The 25,429-nt window shown below is 42.0% G+C and overlaps 2 protein-coding genes across 6 annotated transcripts; one reads left to right on the forward strand and one right to left on the reverse strand.

Moving 5' to 3' along the window:
* Positions 1-1,647: 1,647 nt before the first annotated feature.
* HAL (histidine ammonia-lyase) lies at positions 1,648-14,802 on the forward strand. The gene is made up of 20 exons (XM_033057742.1): positions 1,648-2,145; positions 2,572-2,632; positions 2,800-2,827; positions 3,125-3,199; positions 3,298-3,370; positions 3,454-3,520; positions 3,698-3,735; positions 3,820-3,945; positions 4,223-4,362; positions 5,867-5,914; positions 6,529-6,676; positions 6,761-6,856; positions 6,969-7,027; positions 7,799-7,879; positions 8,488-8,553; positions 8,641-8,806; positions 10,871-11,005; positions 11,592-11,700; positions 11,794-11,863; positions 12,270-14,802. The coding sequence occupies exons 1-20, from the start codon at positions 1,899-1,901 to the stop codon at positions 12,417-12,419; spliced, it is 1,983 nt and encodes a 660-aa protein (XP_032913633.1). The 5' UTR covers positions 1,648-1,898; the 3' UTR covers positions 12,420-14,802.
* Positions 10,885-24,315, reverse strand: AMDHD1 (amidohydrolase domain containing 1). Of its 5 annotated transcripts, XM_033057741.1 has the most exons (10): positions 24,175-24,262; positions 23,961-24,063; positions 22,990-23,096; positions 21,665-21,729; positions 20,785-21,062; positions 18,121-18,346; positions 17,054-17,178; positions 16,119-16,212; positions 15,570-15,730; positions 14,927-15,187 (listed from the first exon to the last, which is right to left on the reverse strand). In XM_033057741.1, coding segments are annotated over exons 2-10 (1,173 nt in total). In that variant the 5' UTR covers positions 23,963-24,063; positions 24,175-24,262; the 3' UTR covers positions 14,927-15,072. The 5 variants fall into 5 exon arrangements, with proteins under 5 accessions (XP_032913630.1, XP_032913632.1, XP_032913629.1 ...); XM_033057739.2 differs by lacking the exons at positions 14,927-15,187; positions 23,961-24,063 and adding an exon at positions 10,885-10,963 and having other exon boundaries at positions 24,175-24,315; XM_033057738.2 differs by lacking the exon at positions 23,961-24,063 and having other exon boundaries at positions 24,175-24,314.
* Between the last annotated feature and the right edge of the window lie 1,114 nt (positions 24,316-25,429).

A 25,429-nucleotide genomic window follows, 5' to 3' on the forward strand; every position in this document is an offset into this window, starting at 1 on the left:
CTGGAGATAAGTTCAAAAACAATGGGAGAGCTGGTTTTTTCCTGTATTTATTGCAGTAGTTCCAGCCAATGGTGTAGATGATGCTGTGGTGAATGCTGCCATCTCTAGGCTGAGTCTTGCAGTGAGCTTCATAAGAACTGCTTTTCCTGGAGATGATCAGTTTGCATAAATTAAATCTGTTGACATAGGGATAACCCATATCAAGGAGTGACATACAAAACCAAAAAGTGCTGGTTTAGGGAAGGAGAGAGGCAATGTATTTGTTTAGTTCTAGCACTTAGGATGAGAGGGGAGCCTGTCAGCTGATCTACTTCTGAGTTTTGATCCGTATAAGCTTTCAGCTTGTAGTTTAAACCCAGGCAGTAATTTATCCCCATGCATCCGCTCACTCTCTCCCCGATGGGATGGGGGAGAGAACTGGAAGAGTCAAAGTGAAGAAACTCATGGGTTGAGGTAAAGAAAGACAATTTAACAGATAGAGCAAAAGCTGCACGCACAAGCAAAGCCAAACAAGGAATTAATTCAGTGTTTCCCATGGGCAGGCAGGGGTTCAGCCATCTCCAGGAGAACAGGATTACTCAGGGAGACAAATGCCATGACCCCAAACATCCCCTGCTTCCTTCTTCCCCCAGCTCTATATGTGAGCATGAGCTCTGGTCAGAAGAGGGGATACCTGATGTTAACAGGCTCTGGTTTGAGTTATCAGATTGCAGTGAATACTGTCCTTTGTTTATAAATGCCTTATGTCACTAGTTTTGGGGTAACTCGCATTTTGTTCTAAAAGCCCATGTATCATGTACAGTGCTTTGGCAGTTAATAGTTCCTGCTGACAGATAATCGTTTCTTGCTGTCAGTCAGAAAAAAGAAAATGGTGTCAGGCATGGCTTTCTCTAGCATGGTCCTAGGTAGCTCTACTGGGACAGTATCTCTGACCAGTGGATCCCAAGTTAACATTCTCTACAATAATTAAACTGTAGGTAGTCCTTTTGTTTAGGAACACTAGTGTGGGAAGCATGGACTAAGTGTTGTTACTGTTTTGCCTTTAAAACCAGAGGTATTTTCAGATTCTGTGTGTACATGGTTATTGCTAAACTTTTTTTTGGCACCATCTCAACAGCTATCCCCATATCTTTTCCTCTTTGCGTCTTCTGCCTGCAAAGGAAGCAGCACCAGGCTTGGTAGTGTGCAGCTGTGGCCTCGTATTTGTTGATACCTGTTCTAGTAATACCTTCCAGAGCATAAGGGAAAAGGTTGTAGAAATTAATTAATCTTTTTCTTATCTACAATAAAAAATTGTTTTCAACTTGACCGTGGGACTGATTAAAGCAGGCTTGCTGCCTCTACTACGTGCTTCTATCCTGCTCTGGATAGAGTTATAAAAGTATAATACAATCTTCTTTCAGTCCTAGCAGCCATAAGCAACCCTTATTCCCAAGGTGCCTCTCTTGCAACCCTGTCCCTTGGTTTTTGCTGGTGTGATTTACTGCCAGGCAATAGCTGTTAACTCTTGTTAATCCCTTACATTTTTAGAACAGTTGCACTGCATCTTAGCCGAATTTATCTATTCCTGGTACATAAGCTTCAGGTCCTGGTTTTTCATTTCTATATTCCAGATGTGATCTTTGGAATAAAATTCCTGTGGCAATAGCTGGGAGGGGTGTGCCTTTTCTGTGAAAAGGGTGTGTTCCCTGGGTTTGGTTTGATTGGACAAAGTCGGCCAAACATGTTGATCTCGTTTATTTACAAAGGTGAGGATTTTGAAAATGGGTTTTTGCCTCTATCCGATTGCAACACTGGGTTCTAGATAGGCACAGCTCTTCAGGCCATTGCATGGTAAATGTGAGGCTGCTACACACTGCAGCCCTTCTTGGTCAAGGAACAATTTTGGGAGAGCAAGCATGCCGAGGTACACGGTGCACGTCCGAGGAGAATGGCTAGCAGTGCCGTGCCTAAGCTCCACGAACACAATTGGATGGCTGGGAAAGGAAGCTGTGAGACGGTACATGAAAAACAAACCTGACAACGGGGGATTTGCTTCAGTGGAAGAAGTGAAGTTTTACATTCGAAGGTGCAAGGGACTTGGCTTGCTGGATCTTGACGATACCGTGGGGGATGCTCTAGAAGACAATGAATTCGTTGAAGTTGGTAAGCAAAGCCTTAAGCATTGCATTGTAGAGTGTTTTCATCTGAGTCAGCAAATTGTGGCTTTATCTAGATTAATCTAAAATTGCACCTGAGAGATTGTCTAAGTTTCCATTGAAGAGTGCCCAATAATTTAAGAATATTTAATTTTTTGGAACAGAACTGCATAAAAGTTAGAAGGTACAGGATTCTATGTACATCTTCTGTATCTGCTGTCATATATACTTTAAGCTGTTCTGCCTTATCCTTTGAAATACCTTAACTAAATACATTTATCCTTGTTATTCTCCCAGAAGCATGCAAGTATGTTCAGGGAAGATAACTGGAAATTAGAATTCTTATTGCTGTGAATTGTAATAAATAACAAATTAACTTGTGTGAAGAATGCAATTTAATCCTGTATGTGTTTATTCTGCATATTTCTTCTAGTTATAGAAGGAGATATAATGTCCCCAGATTTCATACCATCTCAGCCAGAAGGAGTTCATTTGTATCCTTTTTGAGTGTTTTGTGAAGTTCTTACAATTACAGATTTATAGTTTTCTAGATTGCCTGTGTTTTTTAGATTCTTCATTCTTAAAATACATTACCAGCTCTAATTGAGTGGTCACTGCCCGTGAAATCCTGTCTACCCTTTTTCCTTTACAAAACTTTCAGATACAGCAAATACCGAGAACCAGAAGAGGTAGGAATCACCAACGATTTTACAACTCGGTAACAAATCCTGCTACTCACCTGAAAATGCGGAGAGTTCAGCCTGTGCAGCATTCACAAAAGCAGGGGCTATTAAATTGGCTGGGTGTAGGGAACTAAACTTCAATGTACTAATTATGGTTTTGTTACTCGGGTTCCTGTCTTATGAATAAGCGTGAAGGAGCTTCCTGTCATTGCTGAGTTTTGACTGCATTTTTTGTTTATATTGATTATTAAGCAACCCTGTATGTGTCCATATCCCTAACTAAAAGGTGGTTCTTTGGTGTAGTATATTTCTTTAGATGGCAACAGCTTAACAACGGAGGACTTGGTCAATTTAGGAAAGGGACTCTACAAGATAAAGGTAAAAATTCTGAACAAATGCAGCTAAAAATTACATGCTGATTTTTCTATAGCTAGATAATGACAAATAAGATAATATTTAAACTACTTATGTTTTAGCTCACACCTGAAGCTGAAGCTAAAGTCAAAAAATCACGAGAAGTGATTGAAAGGATCGTAAAGGAACAGACAGGTAAATATTTTTGCTTTTACTATTAGTTACTTAGAAGAGTTTATCAGGTTCCCTCCTTAACCAGCAGTGTACATTTCTTGCAGTTGTTTATGGAATCACCACGGGTTTTGGAAAGTTTGCCAGGACTGTCATCCCAAACAGTAATCTGAGGTATGCTGTTTGTGTAGCCTTCTGCATTCTTTCATTTCAAGAAAGGAAGAAGAGGGGGCAATTCAACCCTGTAGTTGGGGTTAAATGAGAGAACTGCTTCAGGAATTCCTTCTGGTTTGTGCAAAATAAAACTTGATGAGACTATTTTTGAGGTTTAACATATTTTTTTTCCCATAGGGAGCTTCAGGTGAACTTGGTTCGTTCACATTCTGCAGGTAATGAGAGATTGCTTAATGTTTCCCTTTTCTGCCCTTGTGGGTAGTAGGTGAGTAATCGAGAGGGTTCTGTTACTGTTTCAGGTGTGGGGAAACCTCTGACCCCAGAGAGAACTCGCATGCTGTTGGCACTGAGAATCAATGTCCTAGCCAAAGGATACAGTGGGATATCCCTAGAAACCCTCGAGCAAGTTATTGAAGTGTTTAATGGTAAAAAGATGTTTAAAGAAAATCTTGCTTTCCCTTTTTGTCCGTTTAACTGTTTTGTTAAAGGGTGTAGCTCATCGGGTCAAGATGTAGATGCTGGGCTTTCAACTTGGTAGTTGTGAGAGATCAGGATTAGAGCTGTAATGAGAGTAGTCTTGTTGGTGCCATTGGCATGATTGTAGGCTGTTACTGTGACCACACTTACGAACTGGCTTCTTTGTTTTCCCAGGAGTGTATCAAGGGAATGCTCTAAAAGGAGTGATTTTTGTTTTCTTTCTAGCATCCTGCCTTCCTTATATCCCAGAGAAAGGGACAGTTGGAGCCAGTGGAGACTTGGCCCCTCTCTCTCATCTTGCTCTGGGATTAATTGGAGAGGGAAAGATGTGGTCCCCGAAGAGTGGCTGGGCTGATGCTAAATACGTAAGATTTGTGAAGCTGATAATTGGGTTTTTCTGCTTGCTGACTCATTTTTCAAATTGCATGTGGCTTTGAAAGAAAGAGAGAATTTATTTCGCTCAGATTAATAACATGTAGAATTCTTTAGATTTTCTCTACCAGTTTGAATTTGGATTAGGTTGCCTTTGGCTATTCCTTCTCTAATTTGAGGAAGATGGATCCATGGAGAATGTGAGAACTGACCCACATGTCACTGGAGCAGACATAAATGAGCAGCATGTTATTGAGTGTTTAAAAAATATCATGCCATAGTATACTATACAAGATACCACAGTGACATAATTTATGAACTGGAGAAGGGAACAGGATATGTGCTGACTATGAAAGAATTATTACTGTATCTTCAGCTCCATGAGCATCAATGCTTTTCTAAAAAATCCAAAATCACCTCTCAAATGCTGAGAGTACCTGGAGATTTACTAGAGGCAAAATCTTTGCAGTAAAATTTCTACTGATTTTATGGCAGCTTTAGTAGTACTTTAGTAAAGTAAATACACAGGTTTGAATATTTCATTTTTGGTAAATTTACTAGGGTTACAAGAAGTCTTTGTATCATTCTCCTTCACAAGATGGAAATATTACAATGGAATTAGTTTTTAAAAATCCGTTGTTATTCTGCCGCTAACACATCAGCAGATTGATGTTGTGTTAAGTATCTCCAAGTCTGCCCCCTCCAAAGTCTTTCATGGTAGTTTGTTCTGCTACACCTATAACTCCTATCCGTGGATATTTGAATACCCAGACTCATTCATGGATTGATAGATGTACATCACTATCAGACTGGAGAAGGATCGAGGACTACACAGGGAGATGAGTAAGGAGGAAGCAGACTAGTGTGTCCTGGCCCTTCAAGACCAGAAGTTATAGCTGTACAATTCTGGGATGCATTATCTCTTCTGTTGGACAGGGTGAGAGGATTAAATGAGAAATAGGTTATGCTGTTTCTCCATTTCCCACAAGAGCAATTGCCCTATAGAATAGACATGTACAGAATAAACTGAATAGAGAAAAGACTCCTCCTGTCACTAGAGATTTTCTACAGAAAGGATTAGGGATCATTTAAAAAGGAATCATTTATGCCAAGCCAAAATGCTACGAGGCAGGGTGTAGGCAGAACTGCCTTCCCAAGAGGTTTCCAGCCTTCTTTCCTATTGCCCTCTCCAATCATCTAGAACACAGTAGATGTTAATGGGTTGTGACAGTGACATATATCTTGCTTCAGTGCTCCTGCTACCTTCTTGTATTGGCACTAGGAAGTGAGGTTCTTGTTTGGAAGCCCTTTATTTAGTCCAGCAGAAAAAAAAAATGTTATGTGTTTGTGATATAAAGCTCTTTTTCTCCTATCAATTAAGAAATTTGTTAATATTTCTGTTCATGGAAACATTTAAGTTTTAGTGACTTTGTTTTGTGACTTTAGTGACTGAAAAGTATTTTTCATTAACTGCCTTGGCATTTGTCTCCTTCACAGGTCCTGGAAGCCCATGGACTGAAACCAATTACCTTGAAACCAAAAGAGGTAATAAAGTGTAATGATGCCTGCTGATGAAAATGAGCATAGTCAATCACTATTTGCTTTATATATACAATAAAAGCATTACATGAATTAATAATATTTTTAAATAAAGCTTCAGAAAGATAATGATGAAGTGTTGTCAGGTGTGGGATTCACCGCTCCTAGTGTCACCCTAATTGACTTGAAATGTTAGATCCAAGCTTGGTGTTCAGATTGGCTCTGTGGTCAGTGGAGACAGACAGCACAGACTTTGTTCAGAAAGCACTTTATACCATCCTGAAACAGCTGTCTAAGAGGTACCTTCGAGGTACCTATCTACCCTTTGGACATAACAGGAGGCCAGGTGACTGACTTGAAGCCAGTATCTGACTTGCTTGGAACTACTGGTGCTCCAAGGGTGTCTGCAGTGACTTGATGGGGTCATAAGCATTGACACCTTATGTAGCAAAGATGTTCACTCAAGCTGGGCATTTTATGATTTCAGGATAGTCCACAAAGCTAGGCAAAGATCTTTAACTCCTTCATGTGAGAAGGAGAATTATCACAGATATGGGGACTAGTCACAGTCTGTGGAATAGCTGCAATGAATTTGCTTAACATCTGCTCTCCCTTTGAAGGGTCTGGCCCTCATCAACGGGACACAAATGATCACCTCGCTGGGATGTGAGGCAGTTGAAAGAGCCGGGGCTATAGCGAGGCAAGCTGACATCATCGCTGCCCTTACACTCGAAGTCCTGAAGGGTACAACGAGGGCCTTTGACACTGGTGGGTACTGAGCCCTCCCTGTCTGTTTGCTTAACAGCTCCTGACAAGAGAGGCACAGCCTGACAGTCTAACTTGCCTTACTAGATATCCATGCAGTGCGCCCACACCAAGGGCAGGCTGAAGTGGCCTTTCGATTCCGGTCCCTTCTAGATTCTGACCATCATCCATCAGAAATAGCAGGTGAACAATCTTAACCTTCACCCTCTCAGGTCACCAGGACAGACTGGGTCCTTCAACAGGACACAATGCTTTTGTGTATATATTTGGGTTTTGCCCTCCTTGTGTCTTCTAGAGAGCCATAGATTCTGTGACCGAGTTCAGGACGCGTACACAATGCGCTGCTGCCCGCAGGTAAACACTTTAGAACCCTCCGTAACAGAAGATAAATTATGGTGAAATTTCCACCTCAGAAATACAGTTATGTGCTGTCTGACACTGTTAGAGGAAGTGGCTTTATTTTGCTTCTTCTTGGCTTCACAGTAGTGTTAATGGAGACATGTAATTTGTTGATCACGTGCACATACATGTCAGGCAGCATCTAACAAAGCTGTGTCTAGATCTGGAAGAAGCCAGGGGTTGGAAGCAGAGGGAAAAGTAAAGTGCTGGTTTCCATGCTTGCAGATTTTCTTCTGCATTGGTGTTACTAACATGAACTGGGTGTTTCCAAAAGCCAACACAGTGTACTATCTCAGACATATTGGAAGAGTTCAATCCTATGTGTTTTAGGAGGATCAAAGCTATTAAATCGGTGGAATTAATAGAAGTTAATTAATTACTAAGAGGTTTTGTTTTCTGTGAGTCTTTGTAAGGCTACTTCTTCCCTCATAACACTTCTGGCACTGAATAAATGTCTTCCATTTAGGTAAACCAACCCAAATAAGTAAAGAATGTCATATTCAGATTACTCTTTTGGCAAAACTGCCATAATAATAGTAAATACCATCTTTCAAGTGTCTAGGATTGGCAGTGATGCTCCTGATGTTAAAAGCAAATCCAAGACCATCTTCCATGTCTGAAAGTTGAGTGGGATGATGGGAAAGAGGGTCCCTGCAGTTCAGTCAGCATCCTGAAGGTGAACTAAGTGCAGATACTAAGCTCAGGCACTAATGTCTTTTGTTCTAGGTCCATGGAATTGTAAATGATACAATTGCTTTTGTGAAGGACATAATAACAACAGAAATCAACAGTGCCACGGACAACCCTGTATCCTTTCAATTACTTTATTAATATATAAAATTCTGCTTGGCCTTTTTTTCTTTTCTTCTGTATAATTACTTGCACAGGAGGCAAAAAACGTCATAACTGGCTTTGGTCAATTATTGCCATTGTCTAAAAAACAACATCTCTTCTTTTCCCTATGACTGCATTGAAGGATTTCTGTCAGCGCTGTAATGAAAGGCTGCATTTCTGTCAGCACTATAATGATGCTGTACATAGCATCATACCAGTTGCTGATAAGCCTAATTGCTTATCTGTCCAAAATTGCAACTGTCATGGAGAGATTCTATCAAGGAACTGAAAATCTGTGCTAGGATCTGAACAGATGGGGTTTTTTGCACCCTCGATCAAAGATCTCCCTTTATGTAGCTTATTTGAAAAAAAAAAACAAGTTAAAATTGTACCTACAAATTTGAAGAATTGAGATTATGTCTTCATTTCGTGAAAAGTGGAAGTGTGGATACAATATAATGTGCTTGTAAATAAAAGCCTATTAGCACAAACACTCCTTCAGTTAGGATATTCCAATTACTGGCAGATATCACTCACGTAAACTGTATTTCACTCATGTGGCCCTTAACTTCTCCTTAAAGATGGTGTTTGCTGAAAGACAAGAGACCATTTCTGGAGGAAATTTTCATGGTGAATATCCTGCTAAGGTAATTCAGAAAGGAAAAAAAAAATCTGGTTTGGATTTTTTGCTTGTTTGTTTTTGTCTTTTAGTTTTATGAGATCTTCTTTTGTAGGCTCTGGACTATTTAGCAATTGGTGTGCATGAACTGGCTGCAATTAGTGAAAGAAGAATTGAGAGGCTCTGCAACCCCTCACTCAGTGAACTGCCTGCATTTTTAGTCACTGAAGGAGGTCTGAACTCAGGCTTCATGATTGCACACTGCACAGCTGCTGCCCTGGGTAAGTGTTTGAGCAATACCATAGAGAGAGCAAGCTAGAAAGACTGATTTTTTCCAAGACAGATGTAATCTAATAGACACAAAGGTATCTGGCTCCTGTTTTCTGTCTCTTCTCCATGTGTTCTGTGCTGTCTTGTAAAGCATGAGTGTTGGGTATAGATGCAATTATTTCAGTTCAGGCTTCCTTGTTCTACACTGACCCTTGGGCATGTTCAGTGCTCGGAGCATGCAAACTCTTAGTGGACCTTGGTGGGAAGGCTTGTCTCAAAGGTGGCCTGATGCCCTCAGTACTGGGTGTCTCCGTTTGACAGCCTGGTCTGCACAGACCAGACCTCACAGTCCTCAGAAGACCGGAGTTTGTATGGCTGGCTATTGGGGGAGCACAATGAAATTAAACACCAGTTCAGTGTCTCCTCTAGTACTCATGGCTAAGGCAATAAGAAGTCTGCTGGCTGCTATGATACTACAGTTCATAGGTTCAGGGAAGCATGAACCAATATAAAGATAAACATGCTATGAGAAGAGAGTAAATTTTTAAAATTAGAAACACAGGAACAGAGGATACAGGAATAACAGAGATAAATGTGTAGATAAACATTCTGCAGAAAAACAAGTGAATTAACTAAATCAGTGTGTTCAAGGAACCATGTCTAGAGGCTGATTTGGGAAGTGGGTCTGGAAGAGGAGCTGAAATGCTCATCCCCTTGTTTAAGGGCTGGAAGCTTTACCTTTTGGCTGGGGAGAGTTTTGGATGTCTCCAGGCCTCAGATGGTTGAATGGCTTCAGGTTTCACTACACACTTCTGCAATCTGTAGTGACAGATTCTGGGGTGTTTGTGATTCTGCTGTGGGAAATGAAAATTAGAGCCCTGCCTCTGCTGACACTACAAGTCCATGGGTCAAAATCATCTCATCCTGATCAAAACAGTCAGGATTTTATCTGAATTGAAGTTCAAGTTCCTTTTATTTTTGTTAACTTTTTTTTCATCACCAATATTTTTCAAATCACTCTTCCAGTTTCTGAGTTGTTTGTGTACCAGCTAATGTTTTTCACTCCCAGCGTTAATAGATAAATCTGAAAAAAATGTGCAGATATTTTGCAACACCACTGGATGTGTCTACCCCTGCTCCAGCAGCTCTGTGCCTGCCAGACTGAGCTGTTTGCACTGGTCACACACAACCTCTCTGGGACCTGCTGTCACCTGCTCAATGTGCCAGCTGGGCTCTGGTCCTAGACCAGTCACTGGACCTGTCACTCCAGCCTATTTGCAATTGGTGTCACCACCTCTCTGTTGCTCCTGTTGCTTTTCTGAAGCTGCTAATTTAGCGAGGGCATTACACAGCATCCCGCTGGGCTTCAGAAAGAAAAGGCTGAGTGCAGCCAGAGTGCTATGAATGCAGACTTCATTTTTACTCTTTTAAAGAGCAATTCTCCACCTCAAATTGTCATTGAATGGTGCCTATGGCCTCTCCTGCAGCCATCTGCCTGTTTTTGGATGCAGCATGAGAACTTACTCCAGACACTGCACCTGGCTTTCAAAGCTGGAGAGTGTCACCCTCAGGGACATGGGCAGCCTTGTAGTGAGGTGAGGTAGGTAGAGGGTTTGTATTGCATTTCCCCCATCTTTCTAGAGGAAGTTCTCAAAGTACTTTTGCTGAAATGAGCAGACCAGATGTTGATCTCTAGCTGTATTCTTGAAAGCAGAGGAGAGGTGATATTCGTGACCAAAACCACAGGGAGCCAATGCTCTTTACAGAGAGTTACCCTAGAGCAACAGAGAGGGCCAGGCTTGTGTTTCAGTTATGCTGTCTGCTCTTCTTCCCTCGTTCCATATTTGGTTAATGCTTACATCTAGACTGCTGTTGGTTACTGTTTTCAGAGGCAATGGTAGTTTTCAAGGCAGTTATTACAAATTACTCAGTCCAGGTAAAATACTGATGCATCCCCAAAAGAGGAGCAGTAGTTGGACCTAAGGTGGTGGAGAGGCTCTTATCTCCATGCTATCCATATCTTCTGCTGTCTCAGGCCTATTCTGTCCTTCATTCATTGTGCTGGGTTTTTGCAGTGTCTGAGAACAAAGCGTTGTGCCACCCCTCTTCTGTGGATTCTCTCTCAACCAGTGCTGCTACAGAGGATCATGTGTCCATGGGAGGATGGGCTGCAAGAAAAGCTTTGAGAGTTATTGAACATGTGGAACAAGGTAAAATTAAAAATCTGATTTCCAGACAGAACTTGAATCATGAAAATGAGGAGCTAATACCAATTGTGATCAGGGTGAGGTAGGCAGATACAATGCGAACTTCTCCAGACAGACCAAAGCACTGTCATTTTACTGGTGTTTTCATGGAGGCTCTAGCAAGCTTCAGAGGGAGAACTTTCATTTTTAGTTCAGGCTCCTCTTTTCTCAGAGCTAAGTAAGTTTTCTGATTCATGATGGACATTAATTTGAGTATTCAAGTTACCCTGGAAGAGATTCCTAGGGATTTAAGACTCTGGTGACCAGGAGTTCCTGGTACACTTGAAAGGTCTGTACAACAGCTGCTTGCTGTATGCTGGATTTTGTACCCAAAATCTGCTTGCTGAAATGCTGGATGCTGCCCCCAGCATTATCCATGAAATGATCCTGCCACTGGGCTGGCTCTCTGGGGGGTGTGGATCCACTGGTTTTTCACGTTGCCTGAACTATATCATATTAGTGAGAACAAAGGCCAGGGATAGCTTTACACAGGAAACCTCACCTTGAGCTGTTCCTGCCAAACATCCCTTTTGCTGTTCTGGTTTCCTAGTTCTGGCTATTGAGCTGCTTGCTGCCTGCCAGGGCATTGAATTCCTACGCCCTCTGAGAACGACAACCCCATTGGAGAAGGTCTACGACCTTGTGCGCTCCGTGGTGAGGTAAGAGCAGACAAACACTTTCCCCAGAGGCTGCCTGCCTGGAAAGCAGCTGCTAGCAGTGGGGGTTAATGTTTGCCCAATGTCTCATTACAGGCCCTGGATAAAGGATCGCTTCATGGCCCCAGACATTGAAGCAGCTCACAGGCTACTCGTGGAACAGAAGGCAAGTGCTGGCTTTTGGCTTGTGCATATGATTGTCTAGAACCCTTTTTCTTTGTCCATGCCAGCTGCTGTTTTGCTACCCAATGCTCTTCACAGTCAAGTGGTTTTTAGCAAGTGGCAGTGACTCTCTCCCAACTCTTGCACAAAGAGCATTAGCCTGGTAACAAGACAAGAGAAAGTATTTTTGCCTTGAATCCCTTCACCTTGTCCCTTTGGACATCCCTTGTCAACTCCCTCCACGTGCTCTTCCCTAAACCTTGCTCTATCTGCCTCTCTGGTTCTGCTCCTCCTATACAACACATCCCACCCAATAACTTTTCTTCAGGGTTTCCTGAGGTCATACATTGATGTCTTAGCTGACCTTTTCTTTGCCTCTGACTCTGCTGTTTCACATTCTTATTTTGCAGGTGTGGGAAGTGGCTAAACCTTACATTGAAAAGTACAGGAGGGAACACATCCCTGAATCAAGACCCATTTCACCTACAGCTTTCTCCCTGGGATCACTGAGAATGAGTGCAGATGACAGTCATGACCATGAGCATCAGAATGAACTTTAAGAGTTGTGATCCTGTGGAAGAGAGCAGATCCTTTCCAAAACCTTACCCAAGCATTCTACTCAAACCATTCTACTCAAATTCAATGTGGTTTCTCCAGGTGACCTAGAGGACCTGACTGTCTAGCTCAGAAGCACAAATAGATAGTAAAGTCTCACTGCTTTCCTCATGTGTAAAAGACAACTTTGTCATCATAAGGTGATTCTGACTGAATTTCATGAACTTCTGAATACAAATCATTCAGACTCCTGCTGAAGCCAGTATTTGTTTTGTCAACTTTTCATTTGTTTTCTCTTCATCTGTGCCAATGATACCACACAGCCTAAGTTTTATATTCTTCCCTTTCTTCCTCCCCCCCCCCCCCCGCTTTGGGTAACTGCTATGATCTCCTTCATTTTGGCACAAGCAAAATTATCTTCACACTTAATTCGTCTCTTTTTTGCAGATCATATGTGAGGTACAGGCTCTTGTATAACAGGAGCATTTTTAGAGCAGTTGCTTCATGAATCAGAAAAGCTATGTGCATAGGAATGTGCTATGGAGATCATTGCTCAAGAACAAATATATTATGTTCTGGTGATGGGCTACATTTAACGCAGCTTTTCAAGATCTATGGGCTCACACCTGCAAATCAACTGAGGCTTCACGTATGGCTGTAGCAATCTCTTTTCCTGTCGTGTGTGTGATGATGAAAATGTAAAGCAAAAGCTTTGGAAGTAAGTAGGACAGGTGAGACAGGGGCCAGAAAAGGGGGAAGAAGAGGTGTAGGACTACTGAATGTGGACCAGTGCTGAGGCTATAGCACCAAGACCCACAGTCCCATGGCTCACCAGGTCTCTGCCTGTCTGCCAAGGGCCCTGGCCCCATAGATGGGATCATGACTCAGTGTGCTCTGTGTCACAACACTGACCTCCAGCATAGGCTTTATTTTGCAAGGGAAGAGTCAGGACATGGATTTCACCTCAAGGTGCAGTGATGACATGGCAGTACTGGTCTGGCTGAGGGGCATTCAGCACAAGCAGCCTCCCCAGGCTATTGGCTATGCTGCAAGGGGCAGCCAAAGCACCAGTGTGGGGCTTCCTTTGAGTGTCTGACACCTGTTAAATGCCTGTTAAATGTGCCCTGAGGCACACGCCTGCTGGCAGCCTAGCAGGGTGCCAAATACCTTGGGCATTCAGAGAAGAGATTCTGGGCCTTGCTTCCTGCTCACCTCTGCTTTTGGCGGCCTGGGACCACGGGATCCCCAGCACACACTGCCACACGGTGCACTCAGGATTTGTACCGTGCCTGTGCAGAGCTCAGACCCACCACTCTGCCTGCACCCTGCATTTAAGAAATGCCTGTGCTCCTCCCCTGACACCTTTCCCAAATCCCTGTATAAACATTATTTATGAAGACTGTCTTGGGCAGAACGGACTCTGCAATCACTTACTTGAGATGTTCTTTCAAGCTTACAAAGATCCACATCTGGTAAAACATCTGCTTCCAGGAAAACACGTCAGGTGGCAGGAATGCTATTACATTGTTTTAGAAACTGATTTAGTTGGCTAGCCTGGATCAAATAAAGCATGAAGAAAGATACTACAGGGGAGGGCTTGCGGTTTGTGTGTTAACAGATGTGCCCAAGGCTCACGGAGATCAGAAGGTCATAATAATGCTCATACATGTTCGTGATGGCTTTCAGATAACTGTTAATCAGAATGAGACCATTGTCCTTCTTCAAGGGTCTGGTTCACTAAAGCACTCTGCTCTGTATCACAGATTACATTGCTTATATCAATAATTATTTTTGATGTGAAATTCTTCAGGCTTGTCAGGTGCAATTTTATGACTTCATCTTCAGGAACTAAATCCTTTTTGCTTCTGTAGCAATTTGAAAATTTGAAGAAAGGACTTAGTCCATGGTATTCAGAGAACCTCCTACCCCAGAGCCTCTGCTTAAATACTGCAAAAGCTTAAATTCTCCAGAGCTGTATTATCTTTTTTTTCTACATACTGCATTCCTAAATGATGTTACAAGCTGTGGGAAAAAAAGCAGTAGTTGAAAGAAAGAGTACTTTAAAAAAGGTAGGCTCCTAAGTTTCAACACAGCTTTGAGTAAAAGTTATCATACTTAACTTATCAGAATAACATTCAAACTTCCACAAACAAATATGACACATGTTATTTCAGGTTCAGCCTAAAATAAATAAAATTAGGTCTTTTCTGGACCATCTGTATGACACTGCATGTGATCTTTTCCCAACAGAGCCAAGGGCCATCTAAATACTTGCCTGAGCCCCTGGCCCTCTGGCACAGGTTACTTAACATCACGCTCCCCTGTAAATCTTACCTGGATCCAAATTCTGTTTATTCACTGCCAGTTTGTTTGTGTTATTTTCAAATATAATAATATTATAGATTAATTTTATAGGAAAACATTTTTGGGAACTGTCTTATTTAAGATGGATACAATTAGAAATTATTGTGCTGGAGGGAAGGACAGTGGACATCAAGATGCAACAAATGGGTAATGCTTGGTAAGGTTTATTTATTTGGATAAGAGTAAGGTGAGCAGGCCAACAATTTACTGGCAAATACAAATCTGATTTGTCTGTTGCTTTGAAATACTCCATGCTCATTTGATTTTAGTAGCTTACTAAACTACTGCCTTCTCTCAGTAACTGCTCATTGTCTCACACCTCTCATTTTCATAGACGACTTTTCCTTTAACTATAACATAGTTGATCAATGCTTCATGTCCACCAAACTGGTAAATCAAGTGCTCCCACCTAAAAAGACAAGATGTTTAAGAATATATAAACTTGCATAAGAGCAGGTCACATACCCAGCATACCTGGCAATTTTATAAGATTTGCTTGAAAATGGGAAAACGCTAATCCATGTCTACATGTTGTCTCTTGCTGCATGAATACAGTGAGTCTCTCAGTAGAGAATTTATTCCACAAAATAAATACATAGTATAGTATCTCTAGGAAATTTGTAATTAGGCATGTATTACTTGTAATAACAGACCCAAAAGTCTTACGCTTTATTTTCCACTGGAGTAATTAAGGAAAATGAAAGTGGGTCTGAAATGCTACTAGTGTCCCTTTGATTCAGTGAAGATAACTAAGGTTAAAGCACATTTCAAAAGCCAATGGAAAAACAAACCTTGATGAATTTATGATAAGAAGATCCCCCTGCTTGCCGACCTCCAAGGAGCCATGTGTGTCTGATTTGCCCAGAGCATAAGCTGCATTAATGGTGGCAGCTGCCAGTGCTTCATTCATTGACATCTTCATGTTTACACAGGCCAGATGCATCACCATAGGCTAGCAGGCAAGGAAGGGGACAATGGGAGTTACCAGGAACACAAAGCTGTTTATCCTTCAAATCCCTAAACACTCTCCTTCTTCCTTTCACAACAGAAGGAGTTGTTTTGTTCAACAGAAGGAGTTGTTTTGTACAACATAAATTTTGCCAAATCCAAAATGAGAATTCTAAAATCAGTAGCTTTGAGAGCATTTTGAATAGGCCTTTCAGGGCATATGAAGGATGGAACCCATTCTGGTTTCATAAATTTCTGGCAAAAACTACCAATACACACAAGCAAACATGGGGCATGCAGCTCTCCTTGTGTACATGAAACCAGTTCGAAGTGTGCAAGACCCAAGTAAGAAATTTCATAATTCTATGGTTTCGGTATTACAATTATCTTACCATTGAAAAACAGTATGCATTAGGATTAAAGTCACTGCCAAGAGCAACTATAACACCTTCTTCCAACATTTTTCTAGCTTGAGGTTGCTTCAGTCTAGTGGGAAAAATAAACTTATCAGTACAATTTACTTAGTTATCACACAATGATTTACAAGGCCAAAAGTCATCTCTCAGTTTGGCTACATCCATGAATTCAGTTACACTGATCCTTATGGAGATGAAAGCCAAAATTTTGTTCTTGCATCCCTACTTATCACCCTGTGGACAACAGAAATGAGAAGTGTGAGCCACAGCTCTTTCAGTAACAGCATGTGGCAGCAGCCAGTGTCAACCATCAGGCTCCAGACCACTGAAATTTTGGTATTTATCCAGACCTCAGCCACTTCAGAATTTACAAGATTACAATCTTCATTTCTGAAAAAAAACTAATTTTCTTGTTCTTATAGTTTCAAAGGCAGGTCCCAAAATATGAGCAGTGGCACATGCAATGCAATAGTCCCTTCATGATTTTTGAGTCTGTGAGTTTAGTCTGCATACATTAGAGATCTTTTCACCTAGCAATTACAATGCAAAAGATGTTTTCGATAACTTCAATATCTGGAATAGCCATTTCAGAATTGTTCAGCCCCTGGATTAATCTGTGTAGATGTTTTCAGGGTGGGAACTTGGAAGGACACTCTCTAGGAAGTTTTAGTTGCTGTAAAGCCACACCGAATCTACTGTGAGACTTCCCAGCAATCTCACAGATTTTTGAGGATTTCCAGCAAAATAAGACATAAGGAGGGAGGCTCGTTCAGTTCTCTGTATGTGTGATTGCCTTCACTGACCTACACTGATCCTTAAGGCATAGATACAAACCTATGCTTTTAGATTAAAAGACCCTCAAACCACACACAAGGATTTGCAGCTACAGAAGTTTCCCTTCAATGCCTTACCTTAGCATGTAGGCTGTTGTTGGCAGAAGGACAGCAGCACACTTAGCTCTTGCCATTGCTACAATACCTTCATCACTAACTTCTTCCAGGTGGCTGATGGCCCGGGCTCCTAGTTCAGCTCCAAGCTAAGTAAATTTTCAAGCAAATTACTATTCTCAATTAATTCCGATTAAAAAGTTGTTTCTAAACAACTGAAAGAGACAAATCACTATTAATGCAAAATATACCAGAAGAGAAATAGTAAAGAATGCTTGAAAGAACAATCAGAATACAGACATAAACTATTTGTTAATTTGCTGCAGGAAAAGTTGATCATTTTATCCACCCACCATGCAGAAGCACACCTTCAGTGGTGTATTTCACAGCCTAACACACAAACTATGTGAGATTCATGGACGAAAATATTATCATCTCCTGTTCATAAAGGATCCATCTGAAAATAGTTCACAAAATTGAATGCTGCCTTCAATGGGGAAGTCAAATAGGCTTTTATGATCAACTAAGTTTTTGCTTTGGTTTGGCTTTTTTTATATACACCCGGGTCAGACCCCACAGGAAGGAAGCAATATTTAAATGATGGTGAAACATGGTGTCAAAGGGACTTTCTTTATCAAGATATTTGGGAACCTAATCTTGACTAAACCGCCTCTCTGAGTGTGCTCAGATATACTGATATCTGAGTAATGAGACCACTGAGTGTGCTCATTGCAATTTGACTTGTTGCTTTTAACAGGACATTTAACAAAAACATATTTTTCAAGTTGCATAGAAACCATGTTTCTGTCATTCTTGGGTGCATGGATATCCACCCTCCTGATCTGTATCCTGAGTGGAAGATAAGCAAAGTCAATGTTTGATTAGCCAGTGCACGTTAGTCCCAGAGGTCAAGGCTTCCTCCCATGTCCTTAACTCCAAAGCTGCACATGGACTGCTCTTCCTGGCATCTATTTCTATCAAATAGTCTATTTCATAAAGTCTTAGAAAAGACAGCCTCAGTTTTGAAAACTGCAATTCTTTCGCAGATTGGGCTCTCACAGGAGCAAAAATAAATGGTAAGAAAGACATACCTCAGCAGATTTCATTGGATGGAGTTCATCACCATGGAAGTTAATCTGTAACCCTGTATCTTTTCCAGCTTCAAGTATTCTCCTTGTAGACTCCAGATCAAAGACTCCCTTCTCACAGAACACATCTATATTGTTAACATGTATTTGACCTCTTAGTTTGAGTTCTTTTAGTTTAGGAAGGTGGTTATTGATAATGTCATCTGTGGCTTCAGTAGCAGTTTTCCCTCTAATGAAAAGAAAATGTTACAGAGCCGTATGAGTAACATCCTTGAAGTCTGGCACACGCTCAAGCCATACATGCAATTACTGAATTACTTAGGATATGATGTCAATATTAATCCCTCAAAAAAACTTCAAATTATAAAATTAAGCCCCATTGTAATTAATGTACTCTCCAACATGAGTTACTTTCCATTCAAAGAATATTAGATTGTATTACTGAATGTTTTTAATAAGGTTGGTATTTTGGATGCTAATAAAGATATGGGATACTTTAAAACAAATTCTTCTGCTTTCCTATTCATATATTCCGACCTCTTTATACTGTATTCTAAAATACAAATATTTAAAATATGTAAACGAGCATTTAAATATGTTAAATGGTATTGATATAATATTGTTATACAAGTATCAAAGCTCAAAGGGGATATGCAGTATAAGTCATTATTTTTTATTTACCTCTCCTCCTTTTATGTCACTCAGAGTAGTGGACAGATAATTGTTTCTAATCAGAGGGGCTTCCCAAGGTTTGATTTGTCAAAGTCAGAATAATTTATGAATCCTCTATTACATAAAGATAACCCAGGAGAGATCACGAAATGCCTTAGAAAGAGCAAATAACCTCAAAACGTGCAGTTGAGTTAGCATTTTCCAATGTAAATATCTAAGGAGAAGGGATGTACAGCAGCTAAATGCCTGAGAATCTCAACGCTCATTTCAGGCACCGTAAAGCATGCAGGCATTGGCACTATTGCGTGCCACACATGGCTGAGTTGGGAGTCATGCAATGGCAATAAATTCAAGAACTCAAATTCTGCCTGAATTCATAACAAGGTTATAACGCAGAGCCCTTCTTGCATTCCCTTCTCACTGAAACAGTCATTGCGGTTGCTCAGCCTCTGATCGTGATGTTAAAAATCAGACATTCCCCAGATCATGAGTTTGATTCAAAATGATGACTGGAAGGACCAAGGAAGAACTGCAGATTTTCTCTTGATCAAAATGAAAACCTAAGCCAGAGTTTAAGTTTGAGTGGTAGCATAAAATTCAAGCAAAATATTCTACACACAAACATTTGATTGAAAAGAGTAGAAAGGATTTTAAACAACTCAAACTGGAAAATACAGATAATTCAGTATTTCCTTCAGGAAATTTCCTCAAATCCCCAACTACCTTTTCTCCTCACTTAAAATGAAGTACCCTTAGTACTACTACATTTTATTATACTTGATGTGCATCCGTGAGGACAGAAGTGTGCAGAGAATGAGGAGGCACATCTGCCTTTCTAACACATGAGAGTTAGTATGTTTGTAAAAACACTGGAATTTATTTGATTGGTTTACAGAAATGCTCAAAGCATTTTGATGGGAAAGACTATTTATCAGGATTTTGACCAAAATCCTGCCTAGGATTTTCAGAGGAGGGAGAAAGGAAGGACTAAGAAATATATATATATATATAGTTTGGGGTGAAAAGCCAATTTTATTTTACCATTTAGTCCTCTAAATTTTAGTAGGACTTCTCAAAAGAAGTAGTTGCTGCCTTCAGCTGATTTTAGTTACTTTATTCTTAACCATCTTCCAGTTACTGAAGATGATACAGGATTCATTTTCCATCGTTAGATTAACAAAAGATAATTTACCATCCTGCTCCAAATACACAAGAATTATGTCGCAAAAAATATTTTCTGAGTCATGTTTTCTTGAACGTTAGAAAAGGTTGGGGTTTCTTTTGGAGTATGCTTTCTTTCTTTTAATGAACATCTCTTGAATATTGCCACATAATAAGCCTGCCTCCATCTCACATGCCTTGCCTTGCAGCAGCCTACCACTTAGTATGTCAAAACATCTAGTTATACTCCTCATTAATTCCTTCATACACTGAAATCTGGTAACACAAAAATGTCATTTTCATCATAGCAAAATAAAAATCAGAAATGAGAAAGGATTTTTATGATATGCCTGCTTGAGCCATCAGGATAACTGATTAAACACAGTTTAATCGTCATCTCCCAGCTATAAGATGTATGCAAGTCTTCACTGCATGGAAGCACAATTAATGCAATGGAGCTATATAAAGATTATGGAGCTATATAAAGATTAAATATGGTATTTTTTGTTGTTATTTGGCCAAAATAAAATCTCATGGCAGAGATCAAGCTTGAAGGACGGCAGCAAATGCAAGCAGAAGAACTTTCTCTAAATCCCTCTAATCTGTGCTATGGTCAGTGTGAGCATCAGCTGGGGCAGGGGTTCTGCGTTAAGCCTATGATGGCATAAATAATGTTACCCTGCCTTCCTTCAAATTCAAATTTAGGAGACCTTCCTATAAATATTGGCTGTTGTTTTTCAAGTATGTTGTATTTTAAGAGTGAGGCAGAATGACCCAATTCTCAACGCAAAGCAGCAGTACTTAACAAGAGAAAGAAAAGCCAAGTGCTCTTACTTGGGCACAGCGTGAGCTCCACAGTACGTTGAGGAAATGCCGATATCCATGGATTTCCTGGCACGTTCGATCACCCTGAGCATTTTGAGCTCAGTTTCCAAGTCCAAGCCATATCCACTCTTGCACTCCACCAGGGTGGATCCTGCTCTGAGCATGCGTTCCAGGCGCTGCTGGAAGGCCGTGAACAGCTCGTCCTCCGTGGCCTTCCGAGTGTGCTCCACAGTAAAGTGGATTCCTCCCCCAGCCTGGTGGATCTCCATATAGGATGCACCTGCCAGCTTGGGTTAAAGGAAACGAAAACAAAAACCACCCCCAAGACAATTAGCTGTGAACAGTGAGTTCTCCATTCAAGAGATACTGGAAAGTGCCTTGAGGTCTCTTTGCAGTGAGAGAGACAAAGAGAGGAGGAAAAAAAATCCCCACTAATTCTTCCTCCCTCCCCTTTTCTTCTCTCTCTCTTCCACTTCAATGAAGAAATGTAAGAAGGGGCATAAAGAGAATTACTCTGAAATTTGCCTTCCCCTGAGTCCAAAGGGAAAACTGATCTCTAGCTCAAAAATTCATTTATGTGGAAAAGAAAAAAGAAAGGAAAAAAATCAAGACTTAGATGGTAATAGAAGGCAGCACTGCTGTATTGGTTCAATTAATGCAAAAAAATATCAAGGGTGGCTGCAAAGGATGCAGGTACACTCCTCTCTCAAACTATCAGTATTCAAAAATCATCCCTCCTCCCTCAGGCAGATTATCTGACAGAAATTATGTATTTTTCTGTAAAAGAAAGATGAGGATCGCTAGGAAGTAGAAACAGTTATACACTATTTAAAAATAAAAAAAAAAAAAGGAGGAAGAAAAATCCATCTGTTTAATTTTATGCTGTTACCTTCATTGCAAACTCATGAACCCTATCACCAGCCCACACTGGATGTGTATGTGCATCTACCAGGCCTAAAGAAAACAAAGTAAATGTACACTTGAGTTACTTCACTGTTTAAGAGAAAAGATTATGAACATGCAAGCAAATTAAATAGATGGCAGAAGCTCTCCTAAAAAGACTCTATTAGTTAGAGAAAAATAAAAATCCAAACAGACAAACATGATTTCTTCAGAGGCTATTAATTTTCTTTCAATGTTTTTTTTAGGTCTGACACCTTATGCAAAATGTCTCCAGGTAAATGCATCAGTTGCTGAGATTGTAATGTTATTTTACAAAGTTTTCAAGTTGTGGAAGAAAGGATAAATAACAAACTTCGAAAGAGTTCATTAGACTTTAAGTCTGTACTCTAAAAAAAGGCAAACTCCTTAGGCTGGGTTTAGCACACTAGATTTCCTCTAGCAGCACTTACTACAGTGGGAGCCTTTTCTACAAGCCCTGGAACTGACACTGCTGAAGGGCAAGGCCACTGTAAGAGAAACAGAGGTCTAGTTTATGTACTAACACTACTTGGATAGTTTAACACGCAATAGACTTGCCCATCTTTCGGGGATTTTTTGTCAGGCAAAGTTGCAGAATATGACTTAAGACTCCTTTTGCCTCCAAACAGTTGTGGGCAAGACAGACGGACTGAGCTCCGTGGTCGAATGGTTGATGAGCTGAGAGAGTACAGAAAAGAGCAGTGAACTGAAGAGTCACTCTGTGGGTCAGCTACATTCCTATTGTGATCTATGATACAGAGAAACAGACCTGAAGTCAAAACAGGAGACAGAGCTCCATCATGAAGCCCAAAAGAACCCTTGAATACCTCCAGTGAGACAGACTCCACTACCTGTCTGGGCAGCCTGTTCCAGTGTTCAGTCACCAGCACAGTACAGAAGTTCTTTCACATGTTCAGGAGGAACTTCCTGTGCATCAGTTTGTGCCCAGTGCCTCCTGTCCTATTGCTTGGCACCACTGAGCAGAGCCTGGACACCTCCTGTGGGCACCCTCCCTCCAGACACAGACAGTGATGATGGCCCCTCTCAGCTGTCTCTTCTCGAGGCTGGACAGACCAAACTCTCTCAGTCTCTCCTAATAATAGAGATGCCCCAAACCCTTCATAATCTTTGTAGCCCTCCACTGGACCCACTCCAGGAGCTCCATGACTCCCTTGTACTGTGTCCCGGAACTGGACACAGCACTCCAGATGTGGCTCCACCAGGGCTGAACAAGGATCACGTCCCTTGACCTGTTGGCAGCGCTGCTCCTTTGTAAAATAAAAATACATCTACCTGGTAACACGCACTTCCCAGAGCAGTCAATTATCCTTTCAAACGTTGCCTCTAAAAACTGATTGCGAATAACATCTGCCTGGCCCACAGCTTTGATACAACCATCCCTGCAAAACACAGACAATGAACAAAGAACTTGTAAGACTGTTTCAAAAGTCAAGTGCTCAAGGACAAAGTTCCTGGAACAATAGGAGGAGGACCTTCAGCAGGACTGAAGATGCACATGATGGAGGTGGTTTGCTCATTTTACAGATTCACTGTAAACACTGGGGTAATGGTATGCGCTTCACGCACATGCACAACGCTTGTCCTCTGCTTAGATCCCTCTGGATGACACCAGATGGTGTCATGGGTGTCTGACTGACACCTTGGTACTGCTCCGCTCTAATTCCTGCTGGGTGTCACTGTTTTCCTCCCGTGGATCAGCGAGCATACAGCATCGCTCCAGCAAGGCACTCGTCCCTCATTCAAATCAAGCTGCCATCGCCGGGATCACGCCCCGGGATCAGTCTCCTTGGGACCGTTCTCCCGGCGGAGTTTGAGGACGGCACGGGGAAGCCCGAGCTGCGTCGGTGGGATGCCTTGCCCGCCGCAGGAGCCCCGTCCCGCCCGCCGGCCCCGCACTCACAGCCCCACCACCAGGCTGGCTGCCCGCAGCACGGCCAGCCCGGCAGCGCCGTCCCGCCGCAGCCACGGCTCCCGCCGCCCGCACACCAGCACCAGCTGCTCGGCGTTCTCCAGCAGCAGCCGGTACCGCTGCCGGCCCGCCATGGCACCGACTGCGGGGCCGCCGGGCTCAAAGTCCCCGGGGCGGTGCGGCCGAGCGCCCCTCCCGCCCCCCGTCCTGCCCCGCCCCGCCCGACCCCGGACCCGGACCCGGCCCCGGCCCGGCTCGGTCTGCCCCAGCTTCGCTGCAGTCCGCTCCAGGCGCGGGATGCTGGGCTGGATTCGGTCCAGGATAACGTGACAGCATCTATCCATCGCGCTGGTTCATCACCAGCTCCGAAGCACCCGGTTTATCCAGCTGGGGCTTCCCGGAGCTCTCAGTCTTCACAGCACCACCTGGAGATTTCCCTTTGTAAAGAAAATAGGAGCCTCTGATTTGGGAGCGTTTGCTTGGCCGCGTGCCCCCTCCCCGGCGTCCATCACCTCCCCCGCATCCATCATTTTGCCTGCGCCAACCACCTTGCCCGCGTCCCAGCAACAACCCCCGAGGGACCGTCACATCTCCCACTGCGCCAGATGTTCGGGCACACATTCATTTATCCCGGCAGACAGTAATTTATCCGATTCCAATAGCGAAATGTTTGTGCGATTCTGCTGCCCCCTACAGAACGAGGGATGGGAGAATCAGGGAGCAAATATTTGCTCCCAATACGGATTATTTGGGTTTTCTTCTCCCTTCACATATTCATAGCGTCTATAGGACTCCACTAGTTCCCAGCTGGAAAATGGAGGGTCTTTCTAAACTAGTGGTCCCTCAAACACTTCTCCCGGGGTGGCAAGCTTCTTTAGACACCTTTTCTTTTAGAAAGAGAATCGATTTTAAATGCTGGTAACACATCTATGTGCATATACGTATTGCTGTTCAGCAGAGACAGTTGGATATGTTGGCTCTTTGAATGAATCTCTCTGGTGAAGTCTTGTTTGCAAATGAGGCATGATTAGAATCTAAAGCCCAGCAATTTGTATTTAATATCAAACCTGAAAAGTGAGTAAAATTGCAATAAAGTTGGGTGTTACCTTGTGATGCTTCTCCACTGGCATAATGCTGCACCACAACATAACCTTTGTATTCCTTCTAAACTCTCACTTAGGCAAGCAGAAGATTGACAAGAGAGCTGGTAGAGGGTGCTTTACCACTTGTAGGAGTTCCTGCTGCTCATTTTGAAACTCCCAGCAGCATCACAATATGTTTGAAAACAGAAATCAAAGAGGAACCTGGCAACAGCATCATGACAAGGACAGAAAGCCATCTCATTGTGGGGGATGCTTAAGCAGTGGTGGTGGGCTGAGAGCTGTTGTGTCAGGAATGAAACAGAGCCTGTTGCAGTGGAGGAGGAAAAAAAGAAAAGATCAACATACCTGTGAACTGTGTTGTTACACTTTAAAAGAAAAAATCTTTTGTGTGTTCTAGGCTTCTCCAAGAATCAAGGTCAGATCATGATTTAAATCCTGAGAATCAATGAAGATTTTATGCTTAGTAAGCTAGGGGTGTAGTCTGTTCTAAGACTTAACTTACAGATGTGTTTGTGTATTCTATATGCCCTGGTTCTTTTCTGGTAAAGAATTTTCCCTGTAATAGAAAAGTGTATGAAAAAAGGTCAGTCCACTGCAGTAGGGTTTCTGACATGCTGTGCCTAATCTATTTTTGAGAATACAGCCTGGAAATGTAAATGCAGGAATAATTTCTAGGTTGCATCCTCAGGAAATTCTAGAG

This window comes from Catharus ustulatus, chromosome 4 (assembly GCF_009819885.2).
Source record: "Catharus ustulatus isolate bCatUst1 chromosome 4, bCatUst1.pri.v2, whole genome shotgun sequence".
Taxonomy (NCBI): domain Eukaryota; kingdom Metazoa; phylum Chordata; class Aves; order Passeriformes; family Turdidae; genus Catharus; species Catharus ustulatus.